Source organism: Amphiura filiformis, chromosome 6, assembly GCF_039555335.1.
Source record: "Amphiura filiformis chromosome 6, Afil_fr2py, whole genome shotgun sequence".
Classification (NCBI taxonomy): Eukaryota; Metazoa; Echinodermata; class Ophiuroidea; order Amphilepidida; family Amphiuridae; genus Amphiura; species Amphiura filiformis.
This window is the reverse complement of record NC_092633.1, coordinates 11229571-11248295: the sequence shown is the minus strand read 5'-3', so window position 1 is coordinate 11248295 and position 18725 is coordinate 11229571. Positions and strand designations below refer to the sequence as shown.

General features: G+C 38.9%; 2 protein-coding genes across 2 annotated transcripts in view; one reads left to right on the top strand and one right to left on the bottom strand.

Annotated features, from left to right (window-relative positions):
* LOC140154969 (agmatinase, mitochondrial-like) overlaps positions 1-18725 on the bottom strand; it is a 498181-nt gene that overhangs the window by 325157 nt on the left and 154299 nt on the right. The window lies entirely within an intron of this gene.
* Positions 17330-18725, top strand: part of LOC140154964 (uncharacterized) — a 51533-nt gene continuing 50137 nt past the window's right edge. Inside the window, exon 1 of the mRNA XM_072177625.1 lies at positions 17330-17440. Within this exon, the coding sequence (XP_072033726.1) occupies positions 17349-17440 (92 nt within the window). The 5' untranslated portion in view covers positions 17330-17348. The remainder of the gene's footprint in view (positions 17441-18725) is intronic.

Here is an 18725-nt window from a genome sequence, read left to right as displayed (position 1 = left end):
TCCACGGGTTCGGGGTCAAACGCTCAGAATTTAGCCTCGGGTGGCGGCCACCCGAGTGCAAGTTTGGATCACATTTGGTTTAGCCATGATATTTGATTTAATGATCCACGGGTTCGGGGTCAAACGCTCAGAATTTAGCCTCGGGTGGCGGCCACCAGAGTGCAAGTTTGGATCACATTTGATTTTGCTAAAACGAGATTTTCTGCGCCTTTGGTCGTTGTTTCGCTAGAGTCTTGGGTTGGGTAATTCGCTCGATTAGAGAATCTCCTATTATATATTTGGCTATAATACGGCTGAGAATTTGTTTGTTTGTTTGTTTGTTTATTTGTTGTAGGTACTGGTGCGGGTCTTAAACAAAAGTCAATAAATGGTTGTCGTGTCTGATTGCCAACATGCATGCAAATTTTGCGTCCGAGTGTTTTTCAATTTCTCTGTCTTTGGGTAATAAAGTTTAACACAGTGCAACAAGTTAAACTCAATTTACCCTTGCTAAGAAATGGGCCAATCCATGTTATTGTTTACCGGGTCAGATGTCAATCATTGTCATGCAGATAAATTTGTATTGTTTGGCTCGACCCGGGAACCAATGGGATTTGCTGCCTTCGCGGGTTTCGGGCGTGATTAGGTAGTGATTTATTCACTGTTGGTTTTGTATTGGACACGACAACAACAAAAATCTTCCCACCCACCGCGCCCTGTGTGGACATGTGAGAAGGAAGTAAAATATAATTATGTGTGACAGTAATGAGATAATGACCTGTATAAATACATATATATTTTATCTACTACATGGTAGTGTGTATAGCTAATTAAAGCATTTAACTGTCTGTAAGTTTAAAAGAAAAATCAAGAATTATGGTCCCTGTAGATAAGGAGGGAGGAATAAAGAGTTGACGCCGATCATTAAAATTACATGTGACTTGCAATTAATTTCCCTTTCTCAGATCTTCAAAGATACAATGTACACTGTTTAATTAGATCATGTGTTCAATATGTTGCCACATAAAATTTATATAATTGTTCTGTATCAACCTTTTTTAGAATGATAGTTCAAGAGGGAAAGTAAGTCGTCAAAACTATATATATGTACAGGAATTGACAATCGTATTGTTACATACAGGCACAGGTGTCATCAAAAACAGTAAAGTAGTCTTTTATAAGGTCAAAGACTTCACACAGTAAGCAAAAAGAAAATAATGCTGGGTTTTGAATTATCTTTTCTGTATTTATTTATTATGATATATGTATATGTCATAGAATGCTAACATTAAGACTTGATCCTTTGTAACTTCAGGTAGACCACCTGTTGAAGAGTCTCAGGAATTCCACTTGGGAGCGTGGGATCTGTATGCACCAGTACCGTAATTTATTGTTGAGTTTCCAGCCATGATATTTGATGAATGTTCCACGGGTTCGGGGTCAAACGCTCAGAATTTAGCCTCGGGTGGCGGCCACCCGAGTGCAAGTTTGGATCACATTTGGTTTAGCCATGATATTTGATTTAATGATCCACGGGTTCGGGGTCAAACGCTCAGAATTTAGCCTCGGGTGGCGGCCACCAGAGTGCAAGTTTGGATCACATTTGATTTTGCTAAAACGAGATTTTCTGCGCCTTTGGTCGTTATTTCGCTAGAGTCTTGGGTTGGGTAATTCGCTCGATTAGAGAATCTCCTATTATATATTTGGCTATAATACGGCTGAGAATTTGTTTGTTTGTTTGTTTGTTTATTTGTTGTAGGTACTGGTGCGGGTCTTAAACAAAAGTCAATAAATGGTTGTCGTGTCTGATTGCCAACATGCATGCAAATTTTGCGTCCGAGTGTTTTTCAATTTCTCTGTCTTAGGGTAAAGAACAAGATTGTCACGGCAATTAGTTTAATGACTTCCTTGATTCTTGAAATATCTAGGCTTTTTCATGGATTTTGGTTTCCAACCATGATACATTCCTGGTTTTTTCATCGCATTTCTCCTATTATCGCATTACCAAAAGAAACTTGATTGTGTTTGCGGAGTCATGTCAGCTGTTTCATTATTTCTCTAAATGAATGGACACTTAAGATCTTTTGAGAAGTATTGTTAAGGACTATAGGTGGGATGGTGATGCTCAGTTGCTTTACACTATCCTCCTATCTTCATCTTGGTCTCACTCTTGGTTTGGTGGTTAATACCGGACTGTGATATGCTTGTGCAGCAGGATGAATTGGGTCCATTCTCACAATGCATCCAAACCATTTTATCATTTGGGTTTCAATGAACTTTGGTGAGCAACTTACTGTTATGGATTCTGTTTTGGCGATACTGATTTTTATGCCATATTTTTCACATGCATTGTTTAATTTTGTTCCTGGAGCTTACTGACTTTATTATGAATGAGGCATTGATCATCAGCAAATAGAAGCTCATTAAGTTCGGTGTAATTTCCATCATCAAGAAAAAGAAAGGAGATACAACCTTGACGTACTCCTTATGTCACTGGGAACCAGTTAGTATCAAGAGATGTCCTTCCAATACTTCCCACAATGGCAACCCGATCGAATGCCTTTTCCCTGATCTATGAAGACTAAGTACAAGTCTTGATTATGTTCAATGCTTCAGGCTTTGTTAAATACTCTCGTGAGCCAAGCGAAACCTGTCTCTAGCTCTATATGCTCTTATTGCATCTGCTGTGATTCCATATGTCCCAGCTGCATTGGCCCTGTGGCTATTTTTAACTGCATTTGCCACTTCTGATGGAAGGATGTTTGGTACAGCATGGTCTAGTATAACCTTGGTTTGAAAGGGGTTTGATGGGTCTGGTCGCTGATTGGATTCAGCAATTCTTTGAAGTGTTCTTCCCATTAATCTCATCATCTCCATTGAGTGAACTCCCGTCTTTATCATTTATGATAGATGTTGGATCAAATGGTTTCTCTGCTTGAAGGTCTTAACCTTTAAGAATTCCTTGGATGAATGTTCACACTTTTCTGCTAGATCTTCTCCAAATTGTTGTCCGGATGAGTTTGTTGATTCTTTGACTGTTTTCTTGCACTCCCGCCTTGCTGGCTGCTTTGTAATTCTCAGTCTTCATCTGATTTAGATCGCATCCATTCTTTGTAACGCTTCGTCTTAATCTTTGCAGCTTCTTTCACCTCGTTCCACCACGCTGTCCCCTTCACCAATGTTCACTTGTCCTGGTCCTCTGCATTTACATCGACATTCTTCCCTAAGGGCGTCCATCTGTTAGAGCTGATTTGAACCACTCCCATTCTTCCTCGATCTTTTCTTCTTTGTCTTCCAGGATCACTGATCTGTGGTCTGTGTCTATTTGGTACAGTTTTTGAGTCAACCACTCTATGTCTTTCTGATATTCTAGTCAAGATGAGGCTTGTGAGGCTTGGTCATGGTTGTTTCCATCTGTACCATGTATAAACTTGACTTTGTCTGTGCTGATAGGAAGTATTGGTTAAACAATCCATGTTGTGCACACAGTTCTAGAACTAGCTGGCCATTGTAGTTCCTCTCAGAGTGATGATCACTATCAATAATGGGTGGGCCAAGATGTGGCTATAGATGCCTATTGAAGTCACCCATGATCATAACTATCATTAGTTACATCATTGTATATTTGCATTTTGATGATTTATTATGACATCCATAATATTCTTGGCAATGTCTGAGCATAAATCCTACTCAATAAGTAGCTCTCTTCTTGCTATCCACTCCTGTCATACCAAACAAATACATAGTATTGAGTTTCAACCATCCAACTTCCTTTCCGCCTTGTGTCTGCCAGTCCCATATTAAATAGAAATATGATACCGCTCAATTGTCTCAACAATTTCTGGTGTCTTGTAGTCAATTCCGCAGTCATTTCAGGTTACCACAATATTTGTACTTGGTTTCAGTCTCCGTGGTCTATATTCGTTTCCATGTCGTTTTGCGTTAACATTGGTACATGGCAGGGGCGGATTTAGGGGGGGGGGCGCAGCCGGCGCGCGCCCCCTCTATTTTTTGACTAGCAAAGGGCGCCGGCCTAACTTAAAACTACAAAAAATGAAAGAAATTTAAAAAAAATGAACAAATTTGGCAATGAACAGCAAACAATGGGGCAAAACCGTTGAGTTTTCGAGGGGGTAACCCCCTTAACACAATTTTTTCGTCGTCGACCAAAAGGCGCCCCCTCTATCAAAAATTCCTGGATCCGACTCTGCATGGTCCTGTATCCTGTAACTTCTGTTACATTTGCTTTTGTTTCTCTGACCAATTGTTTTCTACTACAGACTTGCTAGGCCATTGGGCACGAAGTTTCTGCTGGTTAGGCAGATGATCAGCAGCCATTTATCATCTTTACTAATGAGATGCCACTGATCTGGAAACATGTTGGTCGTTGAACCATCCGCATGTCATGGTTTCATCCGTCCGTCATTGACATGCTTCAAGTAACGAATTGTATCCCGAGTAGGGTGTCCATTAGTAATGACATCATGTCTGTCTTTCGCCGTTGGAGTCTTGGTGGGATCTCTCATCTGCCTGAAGAAAGGAAGAGTCCTCAGCTCTTTGGTCCATAGGTTGGTGTGTAACCAGGGCGTGTGGGCCTGCGTACCATTCCTTTGGTGCCCTTTACTGCTCCCAGATCCCCTGCATGTGTGTGGAAAACTGGACTGCTAAAATTAGCCATGATGTTATGCATCTTTAAATGTATCTGGCATGTGATTGATCGCCCAGATCTCGTGATGATTTAAATACACAACTATCTGTGGAATTTGCGGCGCTTTGTGTCGGCGCGAAAGTTAAACTCACACTTGGCGCATGGAAGTATATAATGTCTCGTACTTCAATGCTTGGTGCGGCGGTTATAGATTAGATTGATAACAAATAGACAGCGGCTGTGGTTGACAGTGTGCCTTAGGGTAGAAGTTCCCTGGTAAAGTGCTGCTCAAAATTCAAAGTGCATGTACGTACATAGTCGATTTTATACTCGGGGTTTCAGGATCAATAAACCGGTAGTCTGCGGTAGATCCCAAAATCAGAATTGTTCAATGAGTTAGCCCTCATTATAATGATGCCAAGACAATTAGGCCTATGTTGCATTCGATAACATACGTATATTTTACTTTTACTGTCACTAATTATATAATAATAACAACAACAATAATAATAATAATAATAAAATACTAATACGAATACTAATACTAATACTAATACTAATACTGATAATATTTATTCGAATTACTTGCAAAATACAAAAAATAACAACATAGAATTATCCATAATAATACTTCAATGAACTAGGGAACCCAAAGGCACAGGCCCGATCTCATTGACTATTTTAAATCAAAGAACCAATCTTTGACACTTAAAAACATCTTCAAGCTTAATAAAATTCAGATCCACAAGATCCTCAAAATCAACTTGAAAATCTTTGTAGAATTACAAAGTATGTGGGATTTTCTCCATTATAATGTCAATACGATTCCTTTGGAATGGAACCCAGACGCAAGCACAATAGAGAACATGCGGCAAAATGAGGGATTTGTACAACAAACAGAAACAGGACCAAGGACATAGCCTTGGGGAATACCAGAAGTTACTTAAAACCAATCAGAAACCGCACCTTTGAGAATGATCCTCTGCCTTTAATTACATTTATAAAATGTTTTGAAGTTGATTACGTTGATCTCTAATTCTAAAGAATGAAGCAAAGGAATATGATTAACTTTATCAAATGCAGAACTAAAATCCAAGAAGATATCATCAACAAGAGAACACTTACGATCAAACCTTTTATATGACCCTTTTTTTTATGACCATTTATTGAATACTTTACTTGTGATAAACATCTGTATAATTTCGAGTTCAACTAAGTGCGTTCATCATGATTATTAATTTTTTTTTATTTACTTAAAGTTAGCCTCACCACCCGACAGCTATTTCACACCACATTCAATTGTGGATATCTATCAATTCTTTTGTTCTCAAAAAAGTTGAGATATACATTTCACTGGAAACCATAAATGACTTCAGCAAAAAAAGATCACCAGGTCATCCACCAATCAGATAGAAGGATCAAATTCAGAGGGACCTGGAAATGACACTACAGGAAGCAGAGACACAAGCAGGGGACAGAACTGAATGGAGGAGGCTTACTCGGCAGGGGACAAGGGGACACGACGTCCTGTTATGTGCAGATCAGTCAAGTATAAAGTCAAGGAAACCCCTGGCTAGGTAAGGGACTGGTCATTATTAATGCCAGTGGGGGCAATGGGCATTTCTAATTTTTTTTCGACAAAAAATGTTGGAGGCAGCCAGAAAGATCACTAAATGGAGCCTGTAATAGATTGAGAACTTCTTGTAGTTGAGAGCAGATGATATACTTTATAGCATGTATAGAGCAGAGGTAGGTGGATAACACTTACAGAGATCAGAATAACAATAAATCGAGAAGCAAAAAAAAAAAAAAATGAAAAAAAAAAAAAAAAAAAAAAATAAATAAAAGAAAAAAATCAAGAAGCAAAAAAAGAAAAAAAAAAACAACTATCCAAGTGGACGTGCCCTAACGCCTCGAACCGAGGCGAATAGACCTTTTTCCCTCTTTCCCATCATGCACTATTCCAGGGGGGTATGAGTGTCGCAAAATACATCATCTCCCCGGGGGAGTACAGAGTTATGTTCATCACATTCTGGAATACGGACATTTCGACTGGTGCCCATATCACAAAAAAGGAATCCCCGATAATGATGATAATGGCGCCACAGTCACTAATACCTTTCGGGGGCAAAAAACAACATTTCTATGCCTTATGGACATGGTGTATTCACCAAAAAAGTTTCCTGTTATTGAAACCTATAACTTTGCATACATTTTATAGACATAAGGTGAAAAACTGATGACGGGACACGCAGTGATATTTTACCGGCGTCCGTTTCACTTTTTTTTCGGAGTTGAAAATAAAACGAACACAAAATCTCTTACACAGATGTTCTGCATCGCTCCGTAACTGCATCACTCGTGTATTCAATAATTGCATAATTAGTAACATCGATGGCCTTTACGATAATCCGCATATATGGAAACAAGGCTGTGTTTTATCTCCAATTCTTTTCTGTATTTATATAAATGAATTATCAAAGATGCTTGGCAAACATGATGTTGGAATTCATATTATGGGTGTTAACATAAAATGCCTTTTTTGGGTAGACGATGTTGTTCTCATAGCTAAAGATGAAAATGACTTACAACGTATGCTTAATATTGCAGCCGAATTTTCAAATAAGTGGCGTCTTAATTTTAATCACACTAAATCTAATGTTCTTGTTGTTGGTAAACGTGTTAATTATAACAAATTATGGAATCTTGCAGACAATCACATTATGGAAGTAGAAATGTACAAGTACTTAGGTGTTCATATCACCAGAAATCTATCTGATCACTCTCATATATCTGAAGTCATAAAAAAGGGAAATCGTTTGATTGGATATGTTAAGTCAATTATTGATAACCAGGACGACTTCAATAGAGTATATTATGGTAATATTCTTTGGAAATCTTTGGCTTTACCAGCTATTAATTATGCATGTGCGATTTCATCATATAGCGCTAGTGATTATAAAATGACTTGACAGTCTTCAAAATCAAATGGCAAGGACCATTCTTAAAGCCCCAAGAAACACCCCAGCAGAAGCCCTTATTGGTGATTTAGGTTGGGAAGATTTTAAAAGTATGCATGATAAGGTAAAAATTAAGTATCTCTCAAGATTGCTTTCAATGGACTTACATAGATGGCCAAAGTTAATTATCAACGCTCTTCTTATTATGTCTGAAAACTCACATCCGATTTCTTGGAAATGGCTTAACTCAGTAAGGAGTACTTTAAATGATATTGGTATGAGTCATATAATGGGTTCTAATACTCAGTCATTAATAAGTAATAGTTTATCTAAGTCTTTCAATCATATTCATAATCAATACCGTGTGAAAAGTTGGTATGAATCGGCATGTCGTAAATCTTCTTTGAAGGAATACTAGTATGTCCAATTTAAAAAGACTCCTCACTTAGAAAACTATTTGCTTGACAAATTAGATTTTTATGGTGCAAGTATGAAGTTCAGAGCACGATCTAATACACTCTCGTTAGATAGAAAGTTAAGCATTTGGGATAATAACTTAAGTGGTATATGTACGCTATGTAATGATGGCACAGAGGATATTTTACATTTTATGTTTAAATGTACAGCACTAAAGGGTGTCAGAGATGACGAACTAAATATCCTAAGGAATAACCTTTGCAATAATGGTTTCTTTTATGTTTGGAATATTTTTATATGCAGTGAAATGAATATCAAATTGCGTTTTGCTCTAGGTAGTAATGTATCTGATGGTCATGGATACGTAGGCCTACCATTCTCCACAGAATTCCAAAATATTATTGATGATATGTTTGATGCCTATTGTAAATCGTACATAAAACGTGCATGGTCTTTAAGGACACATTTGAAGGCATTATAAATAATGTCTTTATTATTTTCTTTTTATATTCAAGTTCTGATTAATGTCCTTGAGTAGGCTACTAATTAATGTACATATAATGAGGTTTACTTCAGTGTAAATATTTTTTATTTTTTATTTTTCATGTTTGAAACGTATCATTTGTATTTACTGCTGTTTAATTTTAAATTAATTTAATTTTGTTTTATATATTTATTCACATTGTTATTATTTAAATATTTTTGGATGCACCATCATATTGATGAGTGCCACTGATGTAAAAGTGATATCCGAATAAAAACTAAACTATGACCATATTAAGACAAAATAATTGCAAAGGCCTGGCAAAGACCATCGGATGCACACGATCTATGAGGTTGATGAACTACGTCATACCCCCCTGGAATAGTGCATTGTGGGATAGAGGGAAAAAGGTCTATAGGCCCTAGCCTAGGCCTATATGAGTTGGATAAAGTTTTTTTGCAAGTCGTTTTTTCTTCAAAAACTTCCAGTACCCCTTCCCTACCCCCGAAGACGAGTCAAATGGATTGTCCTCAGCTAGAGTCCCATAAAATTCCAAATTAATTCTAATAAAACCCTGGAAATATATGTTACGTTTTTTATGGGACGCCCTGTACAACCATATGCATGGGCAGACATTAAAGTGCGATGACCTTCATAAACCAGAGAAACCGGAAGTAGTGCAATTACATCGGCGGCGAGGAAGTCAACAAGATGATATGATATGGCGCGGCTATTTATAAACTTTCCCGCGTATTAGGTAAGTCGCAAAATATGTCAGTTTGCCCAATCATAAAGTTCCTTTGGGATTAAATCTGAAGATTTAAGAGGTAGGCAACTCCATATTTAATGTTGAGTCCATTCATAGGCAGTTTGTTGATGTTTCACGGGATGTTTCATAGTCAGTGAAATAAATCAGGAAAGTCGCAGAATTCGGAAACCTTTACCTTAACAATATTTTGACAGCTCTCGTATTCTCTCGGTCGGGGTTGTTCCATCCAGTGCACTCAAAGCGTGAAGTGAAAGAGAATTGAATAGATGCGTGTTCATCACAACAGAAATTAACACAATAGAAATTAGCATCTCATGAATCAGCAACAAATCTTTTAATATATAGAAATAAGAAAACCCACTTTCATTCATGACTTACAGGATTGGCTCGTGTATGCCATGGGTTAGACCATCATGACCATGGAAGTACTAGACCGAATAATAAAAATAAAATAAAAGGCCAGCAGACACAACGTCACAAGCCCATCATGTCTTGCTTGAGAACTCTAGCCAAGAATTTGCTCACCGATAGCTTCACATTCTAGGCTAGAGACCATTGCATTCAAAATCTAGTCGGATTCGCTGAAGCATGACACCGTGTAAAGCAATGGAAGTTCAGAAGTAAACACAGCCGATCACGACAGGCGATTGCATCAAAAATGTTGCTAAAATTACACTTCAGCAAAATTTTAGACTGTCCAAAATACGCAAATCTTGCTCAAAAGATACAGTTGACTCATCAAAGTAACAGTTGACTCATCAAAGTCTTCCTCCGTGATAAGGCAGATACAGCATCAATTTCAACCTCTCTGAAAGACTCGTTTCCTGCTTACGAGAGAGAAACATCTGGTGAGTCTGTGGAAGTTTTATGGAACTGGTTTCAACAGAAAGTCCACAACATCATGGACACATTTGTTCCTCATAAAGTTACATCTTCCCGTTACAGTCTACCCTGGTTCAGTAGGGCTCTTCGGCGTCAGGTTCGCAAGAAACAGCGCTTATACAATATTGCCAAGGCCTCTCATCGTCGGAATGACTGGGACATTTACAACAACTTCAGAAGACTAGTCCAGAGGAGTTTACGTGCAGCTAAATCTCGCTATGTGACATCTACGCTTGAAACTGCATTCCTCGACAAGCCGAAAGTGTTTTGGAACTACATAAAAAATCTTCGCAAGGATGACAACGGTGTGGCAGATTTGAAACACGACGGCAACTTGGTCAGTGATAGCACAAAGAAGGCAGAGATCCTGAACCAACAATTCGCCAGTGTATTTACCGTGGAAAAAGCAGGTGATCTTCCTGATCTTGGGGATAGCCCGTATGAAAACATCAGTCGTCTAACAATATCCAAGGAAGGTGTGTTGAAACAGTTACGTGAACTTGATGGCTCCAAGGCTCAAGGACCAGATGAAATACCACCTTGGTTTTTGAAGCTTGCTGCGGAAGATATCGCTCCATACCTCACTGACATTTTCCAAACATCTGTTGACTCTGGTAAAATCCCTGCTGTCTGGAAAGAAGCTAATGTTGCTCCGGTTTTTAAAAAAGGTAACTGGAGTGAGGCAGCCAACTATCGCCCTGTTTCGCTGACTGTAGTTGCATGTAAGATTCTTGAACACGTCGTTGCCAGCCATGTTATGAAGCATGCAGAAGCTAATTCCATTCTGAACAACAACCAGCACGGCTTCAGAGCACGTAGGTCCACAGAAACGCAACTGATCCTAACGGTTGATGACATAGCTAAACAGTTGGATGGAGGCAAAATCGTTGATATGGCTATTTTAGATTTCACAAAAGCCTTCGACAAGGTGCCACATAAGAGACTCATCCAAAAGCTTTGCTTCTACGGTTTATCAGGACAGATAGCCAACTGGACTCAAGATTTTCTAACTGGCAGATCTCAGCGAGTGGTGGTAGATGGTAAATTCTCTAACCAAGCTTCAGTTCTTTCTGGTGTTCCACAGGGAACAGTGCTGGGTCCCATCGCATTTTTATTTTACATCAATGATTTGTCCTCTAACATCACTTCACAAGTACGTTTGTTCGCGGACGACTGTTTGTTGTACACAGCTACAGAGGTGGATAAGATCTCACCCTCTCTTCAAAAAGATCTGAAGCAGCTTGAAAAATGGCAGGATGACTGGTTAATGTCATTTAACCCAACCAAGTGTGTCACCATGACGATTGGGACCAGACATCCTCCGAAGCACACTTACAATTTCTGTGGACAACAACTTCAGTCAGTTGATTCGCACCCGTATCTTGGAGTTTGTTTTAACAACACTCTCACCTGGAATGATCACATACAAGAAATCTCTAAAAAAGCTCAGCGTGTTTTGGGTCTAGTCCGGCGTAACCTGTGGGGATGCAACGAGAAGGTTAAATCATCTGCCTATACCACCCTCATTAGACCATTGCTTGAATATGGAAGTTGTGTTTGGGATTCATCCAACCAGTCTAACAACACCAAGCTTAGGCCAAATAAAAAAATTAATTCGTTTCGTGTCCACCTCCCTCCTCACTTTCTTGGATCAGTCCATATTTTTTTTATTTTTCAATTTTCATATAGATAGATAGATAGATAGATAGAAATCTTTCTTTATTGAGGGTAAAACAGCTTCAGTGACAAGCACTGCTTTCCAAGCAGGCCCTCATACAAAGTACATTATAATATATACAGACATAATTAAAATTTACACAAGATGTACACATCAAGTTACTAGAAATACAACAAAAAAGTTATGTGATAATAAGGCAGTATAAAATTAATATTTTGGTTCTCGTCCCCTCCCTCCTCAATATCTGGGATTTGTCAGATTTTTTTTTTTTTAGATTTTTCAATTTTTTAGACTTTGGAATGATTTATGAAATCTTCATACATATAAATAAGTTTATTAGAGAACAAGCATCACTTCCAAGTCTTTTTGTGGTACACTAGGGGTTTATCCCTAAGAATATAAAATAAAAAAAAAAAAAAAGGGCCTCATCGTTTCCTCGAGCACTGTTGGAGAAGACCAAAAACTACTGACAATGCTAATATTACAATGAAAAAAAAAAAAAAAAAAAAAAACACCTCCCTCCCTCATCAATTCATGAAAATCCTCTGGACGAGAACCAAAACATTAATTTTATACGGCCTAATGAAATTGAATGAAAATTACAATACACTCAAGGATAAACTTTTCAAACAGGAGCTTGGTAAACTTTTGATTTGAATTGGCCTATTGAAATATTCTCCAACTTAAATTGTAAGTTTTTAATACTTTAGTATAATGCTAATGCTGATAAACAAGTTTTATTAGTCAGCATGATTCACTTGCAAGTGTTTTTGTGGAACTCTAAGGGGTCTAACTCCTCATTATCTTAAAATAAAAAGGGCCTCATCGTTTCCCTGGCAGATGCTGAAAGCTGATAGCAATGTCAATTTTACGTGAGAACTGCTGTATTTTGTCAATTTAGGAAAAGAAAAAAAAAAAAAAAAACCTCCCTCCTCCTCACTTTCCAAAAAGGTGTGGACGTGAAACAAATTTTTAATTTTATGTGGCCTTAACAGAGTTCAACGCCAGGCAGCACGCTTTTGCAAGAATAATTACATCAGGGAAGAAGGCACAGTCACCAGATTGTTAGGAGAGTTGAATTGGCAATCCTTAGAAGCCCGTAGGAAGGTGAAAAAGTGTACCATGATGTACAAAATCCATCATGGGCTGGTAGACATCTCGCTTCCCAACCATCTTGTGTACCAAACCAGGGAGTCGCGGGGTCATAACAAGAAACTTCGGCAGATCCGCTACAAGACCAACCGTTACGGAGACTCATTCTTTTCTTCAACAATCCCCATCTGGAACAACCTGGCTGCATCAGCTGTCAACGCCGTTACCTCAGAAGCCTTCAAGAACCAAGTCACCAAAGTCTACAAAAACTAAATTAAAATCAACATGAAAAGCATCCATCCAAGTTGTGCTCGTTAAGTCTAGGTTGGTGATGTTACCTGTGAAGGAGACTCTACCGACGTGACAAATACTGATACAGATACAGATACAGATCCCAATTTCAACATTAACAGAATAAATAACCTCCGGTGTAAACAATTGCACCTCTGTCCGACCGAAAAACCATAGTAAAGTACTCTAGCATCGAATGCGTAACTATCGTGTGCAAATTCGAAGCTAGAGTTCTCAAGTAAATAACGTTTAAAAACATGAAAAATTGTTTTTCTTATTTCTGCTGAAGTAGATTGGTACGGTACTCACACAGAGCAAGGCCCAATACTTGTGTTGAAAGCGAAGTTGTTAGTTGGTCACTTATCGTTCACTGTTCAAAATGTGACATCTACACCAATTACAGCCTCTGAATTGGTCTACTTTTAGTCGACCTCAATTCCGAAACATTTAGTGACTGATAGTTAAAAATGCAATCACCAACCCTTTGGTTACCTTTGGACGAATTTGTAGAAGTCTGCGTGTCTGAAATTCCCTGGTACAAAGTTACAAACATCGAAAATGTTGCATTTCTCAGTTCCGTTGATGAATACTATATCCGCATCGCTGTTTAGCCAGCAGCCATTCTTACATGAATCTGACCCCCTGTAAGGTCAAGCACATCGCGTTAATTCCAACCACTCCGGTCCACCGATTGTGACCACGTGGTCGGTTTCATGAATATTTAATGAGCAGCTTGATACTGATGTCGACTTAAATCAAACAAAATTTTCAATAACGGGTAATAGTAGGATTTCAATTTTTTATTAATGAAGTTACATGTAGTTTTGAGGAATGACAAAGTTGTTTTTGGAAACTTAGATGTTTGTTTCAACTGATGATGTCGGATCGCAAAGCAATTAAGGTGAGCATGCGGTGAGTGAATCCGTGAAGAGATTTCCTTGTTTGAGTGATAGTAGGATACAGGACGTAGGCTAAAAATAGTACTTTGACCTGCTCTGACGTCTGTATTACACGGGTTGTTTCGTATCTGCTTACCATACAGCAATACTGCGTATTGCTGTATGGAACCAGACATAGATAGCGCACCATGAGATGCTATTAATTTCTATTGTGTTAATTTCTGTTGTGATGAACAGTATTGAACATGCATGTATTCAATTCTCTCTGGTTACTAACAGTACATGACACTTTTGAGTTGCACTTTTCTCACCTGCATGAGACACACTCCAAATTGGTGCCTAGATTAAGCTGGCTGTGCAGTAATTCTGAACCCTGGGGGAAGGTATAATTGGGGGGGGGGAGAAATTTTTGGTGAACCAAAAGGGAGGGAGGGGCAAGCAATTTTTGGCAAGCCGAGAGGGGTGGGGGCAAGCGATTTTTGGCTCACCCTGTACGTGCAGCAGGTCAAGGTCAGCACTTTTTAGTGGAATGACATGCCTTTCTCCGCTGTTACTCGGCAGACAACCTCCAGCCAAATCTGCAGTACGGTAGCTGAATTTTGTGATGCTAGACCCGACTCCAAAACTAAACATCAATTCACCTCCCTCCCTCATCAATTCATGAAAATCATTCGGACAAGAACAAAAATATTCATTTTATGTAGCCTAAGGAAGTGATAGGAGTAGTCCCACTCCCATCCCTAGGAAGATCATCAGCACCATCACCGTTTTCTGAGATTTTAAGGAGAGTCTTGGTGACAGATCATTTGCCAAATGGACGTTCAATCATACAATTTTAATGGCAAAATTGCAAGCCATGAAGTGAAGGAAGTTGGTGACAGGCGTAGGACTGTTCATGATGTACCGTACCCTATTCTCAGTTTGTCAAGCTGCCATTAACAACAGAGGTGTCACAGATACTCAAGTAACCACATTTTAGTCCAGGCATGGCCTCAAGTTAGTGAAACCTAGTTTCGAATCAAAAGTCCTACCTTCATAATATCAGGTTTCTAGTGATCAATGCTGGTGAGTCTTTACTGAAGAGTGGCTCATTGAGCATTCTGAAGACCTCCAATTGTTGACATGGAAGAATTCAAGAAAAATTGAGAGGGGTGCATTATGGTACATGCAATGACCATGTTTAAAAGCAAGATAAAAAGTATTTGGCTGGTACTCTTTCAAATATCTTGTTACTTATTGACTGCCCCTCGTAACATTAACCACTATTTAAAAAAAAAAAAAAATTTGCATCTTTTCTTTCAGTGAACAGATGAAATGTATTCTTGACAATGGAGGCCACAACAAGCAGTGAGCCTGTGTCATCAATCACAGCCACACCTTCACCACTCATCACTACTAATCAAACTCATCCAGTCCCTGCAACAGTAAACCCAATCCCACCGTCTACTAGCATTACCCAGACAAATGGTTTACCACTTAACTATAGGACGGTAATACCTGCTCCATCAGCTGGTATTCAGCAGGTTGCAATGTATAATAATGCAGGAGTGAATCACACAGGAGCTCCATTGGTTCATCGAGTTCCAGGAGTGTCTGTTGGGGCAGCATTGAATACTATGGCACAAGCTGCAGCATTGGCAGGTATGTAGGGGTTAAATACCAAGTTTGTGTCTCTGTGTGTTGGAGAGAGGAGCCAGGGGTATGGTTGTGTGTGCAGGGGTAAATTTGCCTTTTATTACTTCTGAGGACTCAAACTGAACAACTAAGCACATGGACACAAAAATGACCTCGTGCACAACACGGACGTAGATACGCTTCCTTGAAACCCAAAATCCTTAGGAAATTTCGATGAACAAAATCCTATTCCTATACCTTCTATGGCTAACATCCTCTGGAAGTAGCCCCAAAAGGAAATTATTTTAAGGCTTGTAGCTCAAAATAGATTACCAAAGGTTACATTACGGGACCAATATTTTTCAAAAAAGTATTTTAAGGCCTGACTTGACATCACATGACACCAATAAGGTGATTTTTGAACTTCAAAAATGTTCATCATTTGGAAATATAGGAATGCAAGGGGATGAGTTTGTGTGAATCCATCATGGCACATCTTAAGTTTGCTTCAAGTGATATGATAATGATGGTGGCAGGCCATCAGTTGTTTGTTGAATTGGCCCTTGGCAAAATACTAATTATGATACAATGTATAAACTGTTTAGTGGGAATCTGTTGATACTTGTCAGAACCGGGTTTGATTCTTGCATGGCATCATGAACTTGAACCCCTGTCAAAGGAAAATGCAAGTTTGAAATGATACAAGTTGCCAGGTGATTGATTATTGATAAGTAAAAGAGTTCTGAATGAACTGATTGTAAAAACTATGCCGATACATGAACAGCCCTCGAATTAAGGATCTGAAGGGGCACAGCAACTTTTTTAGGGCAAGTTGATAATTGCCTTGGATTTTCACTAAAAAGGCAAGGCAGCACAGCAGTTTGTAATATTTCAAGAGGGCATCATGGCAACTGTTGAAAATTTGAGATGGGCACCAAGGGAATATCTCAAAAGTGAAGAAAACACACACAAACATAGATAGATAATTTTATAATGAAGGGGCAGGGCTGGGGCACTGACGGCAACTTCATAGGGCACGGCAAGTGACTGCCTTGGGTAAAAGACATATTTTAAGGGCATTACGGCAGTGGGGATGGGCACCCACGGCAAAATGCCATGGGTGCCGTGGGTTAATTCGAGGGCTGTACATGAAGAAAGATGACATAGGCCATGCAATTGATTACGGGTAAAAGGAAAGACTCTGGGTGGCAATAGGCCAGTTTATTTTTTCAACATTCTCTCATCACAAGTAGGATTCAAAATTGTAACAAATATGAAAATATATCAATTATATTGAACAAATCATGATGAATATTTTGTTGTAAATTAAACAAGTTTTAGGTTTTGAGGTGGACTGAATTTTGTGTCCAATACATTGCAGCAACGTGATTCTGTTAGAACGGTAGCTGTATTCAAAACCTTATAATCAAACATCTGCTCTAACAGCACAATATCTGTCTTGTTTTGCAGCTTCAAGGATTCCACAGCAAGCAGGTCCTCCAAGAGGACTCCCAGCGTCAGCATACTTGAACATGATGTCTGCAAACGCATCAAGCCCAGGGCGTGCTGGATATACCATAGGAGCTGAAACATACCAAATGCAGGGGGTGCGGATATCCCGTAGGTGCTGGAAACATGTTGACCTTGCCACCTGGGATAGTTGGTGTAAATGACATTAATCGAGATATTGCAAGAATGTCTGAGGAAGGAGTCCAAGAAACTGTTAGGTATTTATGACCACCATCAACAATATGTTCCTTCTTTTGCAAGACAATGTAAATAGCAGGTAGCAGCAAACCATGGGGCTATTCCAGTTGAAATCAGTACATCCCATATGGAAGACATGACCTTAATCTCCCACACAGGGAGTGTGAGTTTATAATGGAGTGTGGAAGATTAAGGTCATGTCTTCATAATCATAGGGGAGTATGGGTTTCAACTGGAATAGACCATTGATTATATCATATTTAAATCAGGTCCCTTCATTTATCTGGCTGATGCTCCACCAACTAATCTTACCACGACTGCTATAACATTAGACCCAGCTTTAACCACCGTTTATCAGTGGGAGCTGGTAGCCTAATGGATAAGGCGTCCGTCTAGAGATCGGAAGGTCATGGGTTCGATTCACATGCCGGCACATTCCCTTGCTTTTTTTTCAAGTTGGGTTGTGTGCCGGTCGGGATTTGTGTTTATTCGTTGTCATGTTTAATTGTAACACTTTGGGTTGGTAAACTGTTCATTCTTTCTTATTAAATATATTCAGTTTCCTCTTGTAGCGAGCAGTCGTTCCCCATTGTGTTTATTTGTTCTTGTTCAGGATGCGTATCCCCTTTACCTACTTTACTTAATCAGAAGTGATAAACAATCGGTTGGCTGGTCAACAAATATGACAACATGATTGGCCCATTGGTGGTCATTGAGCACGTAGAAGAGGCAAAGTCTCTGTCTCCATCGTGTACCCTGAACTCTGAACAACTAGAAAATTTACTTCATGGTATAAAAATACCAATAGACAGCAAAGTACTGGCTGCACTGGTACTGAACCGACGGCATACTCGTAGAAATACTATAACCAGGGATGCAAGTTTTCTGGGTTTTCGTTTGTTTTTCACGGAATCCGGAGAAATGTTTTTTTTTTACATTTCCGGAAGTGGATTATGATATTTCATCATAAAAAAGAGTAAAAATATAATATTTTTAAGGGGGTTATATCCTCATAGCCTATTCCCCTTCACTCACACCATTTCAGTGTTTTTTTTTCAACAGCTACTTACGTCCCTGTAGAACTTATTTAGCTTTCCTACTTAATAATTGCATATATATTTTAATCAATTGAGGTGTGATCAAGCAAAATCAGTCTGAAGTCGGCCATATTCAATTTTAATTTTTCGTCTTGGATGTATAAAGCATTTGCAAAGCTACATTTTGCAGAAAACACATTGTAATACGAGCAGTTAACAATAGGAAACAAGAAATTATTTCCTTTGTTTGGCTATATCTCAAAATCAA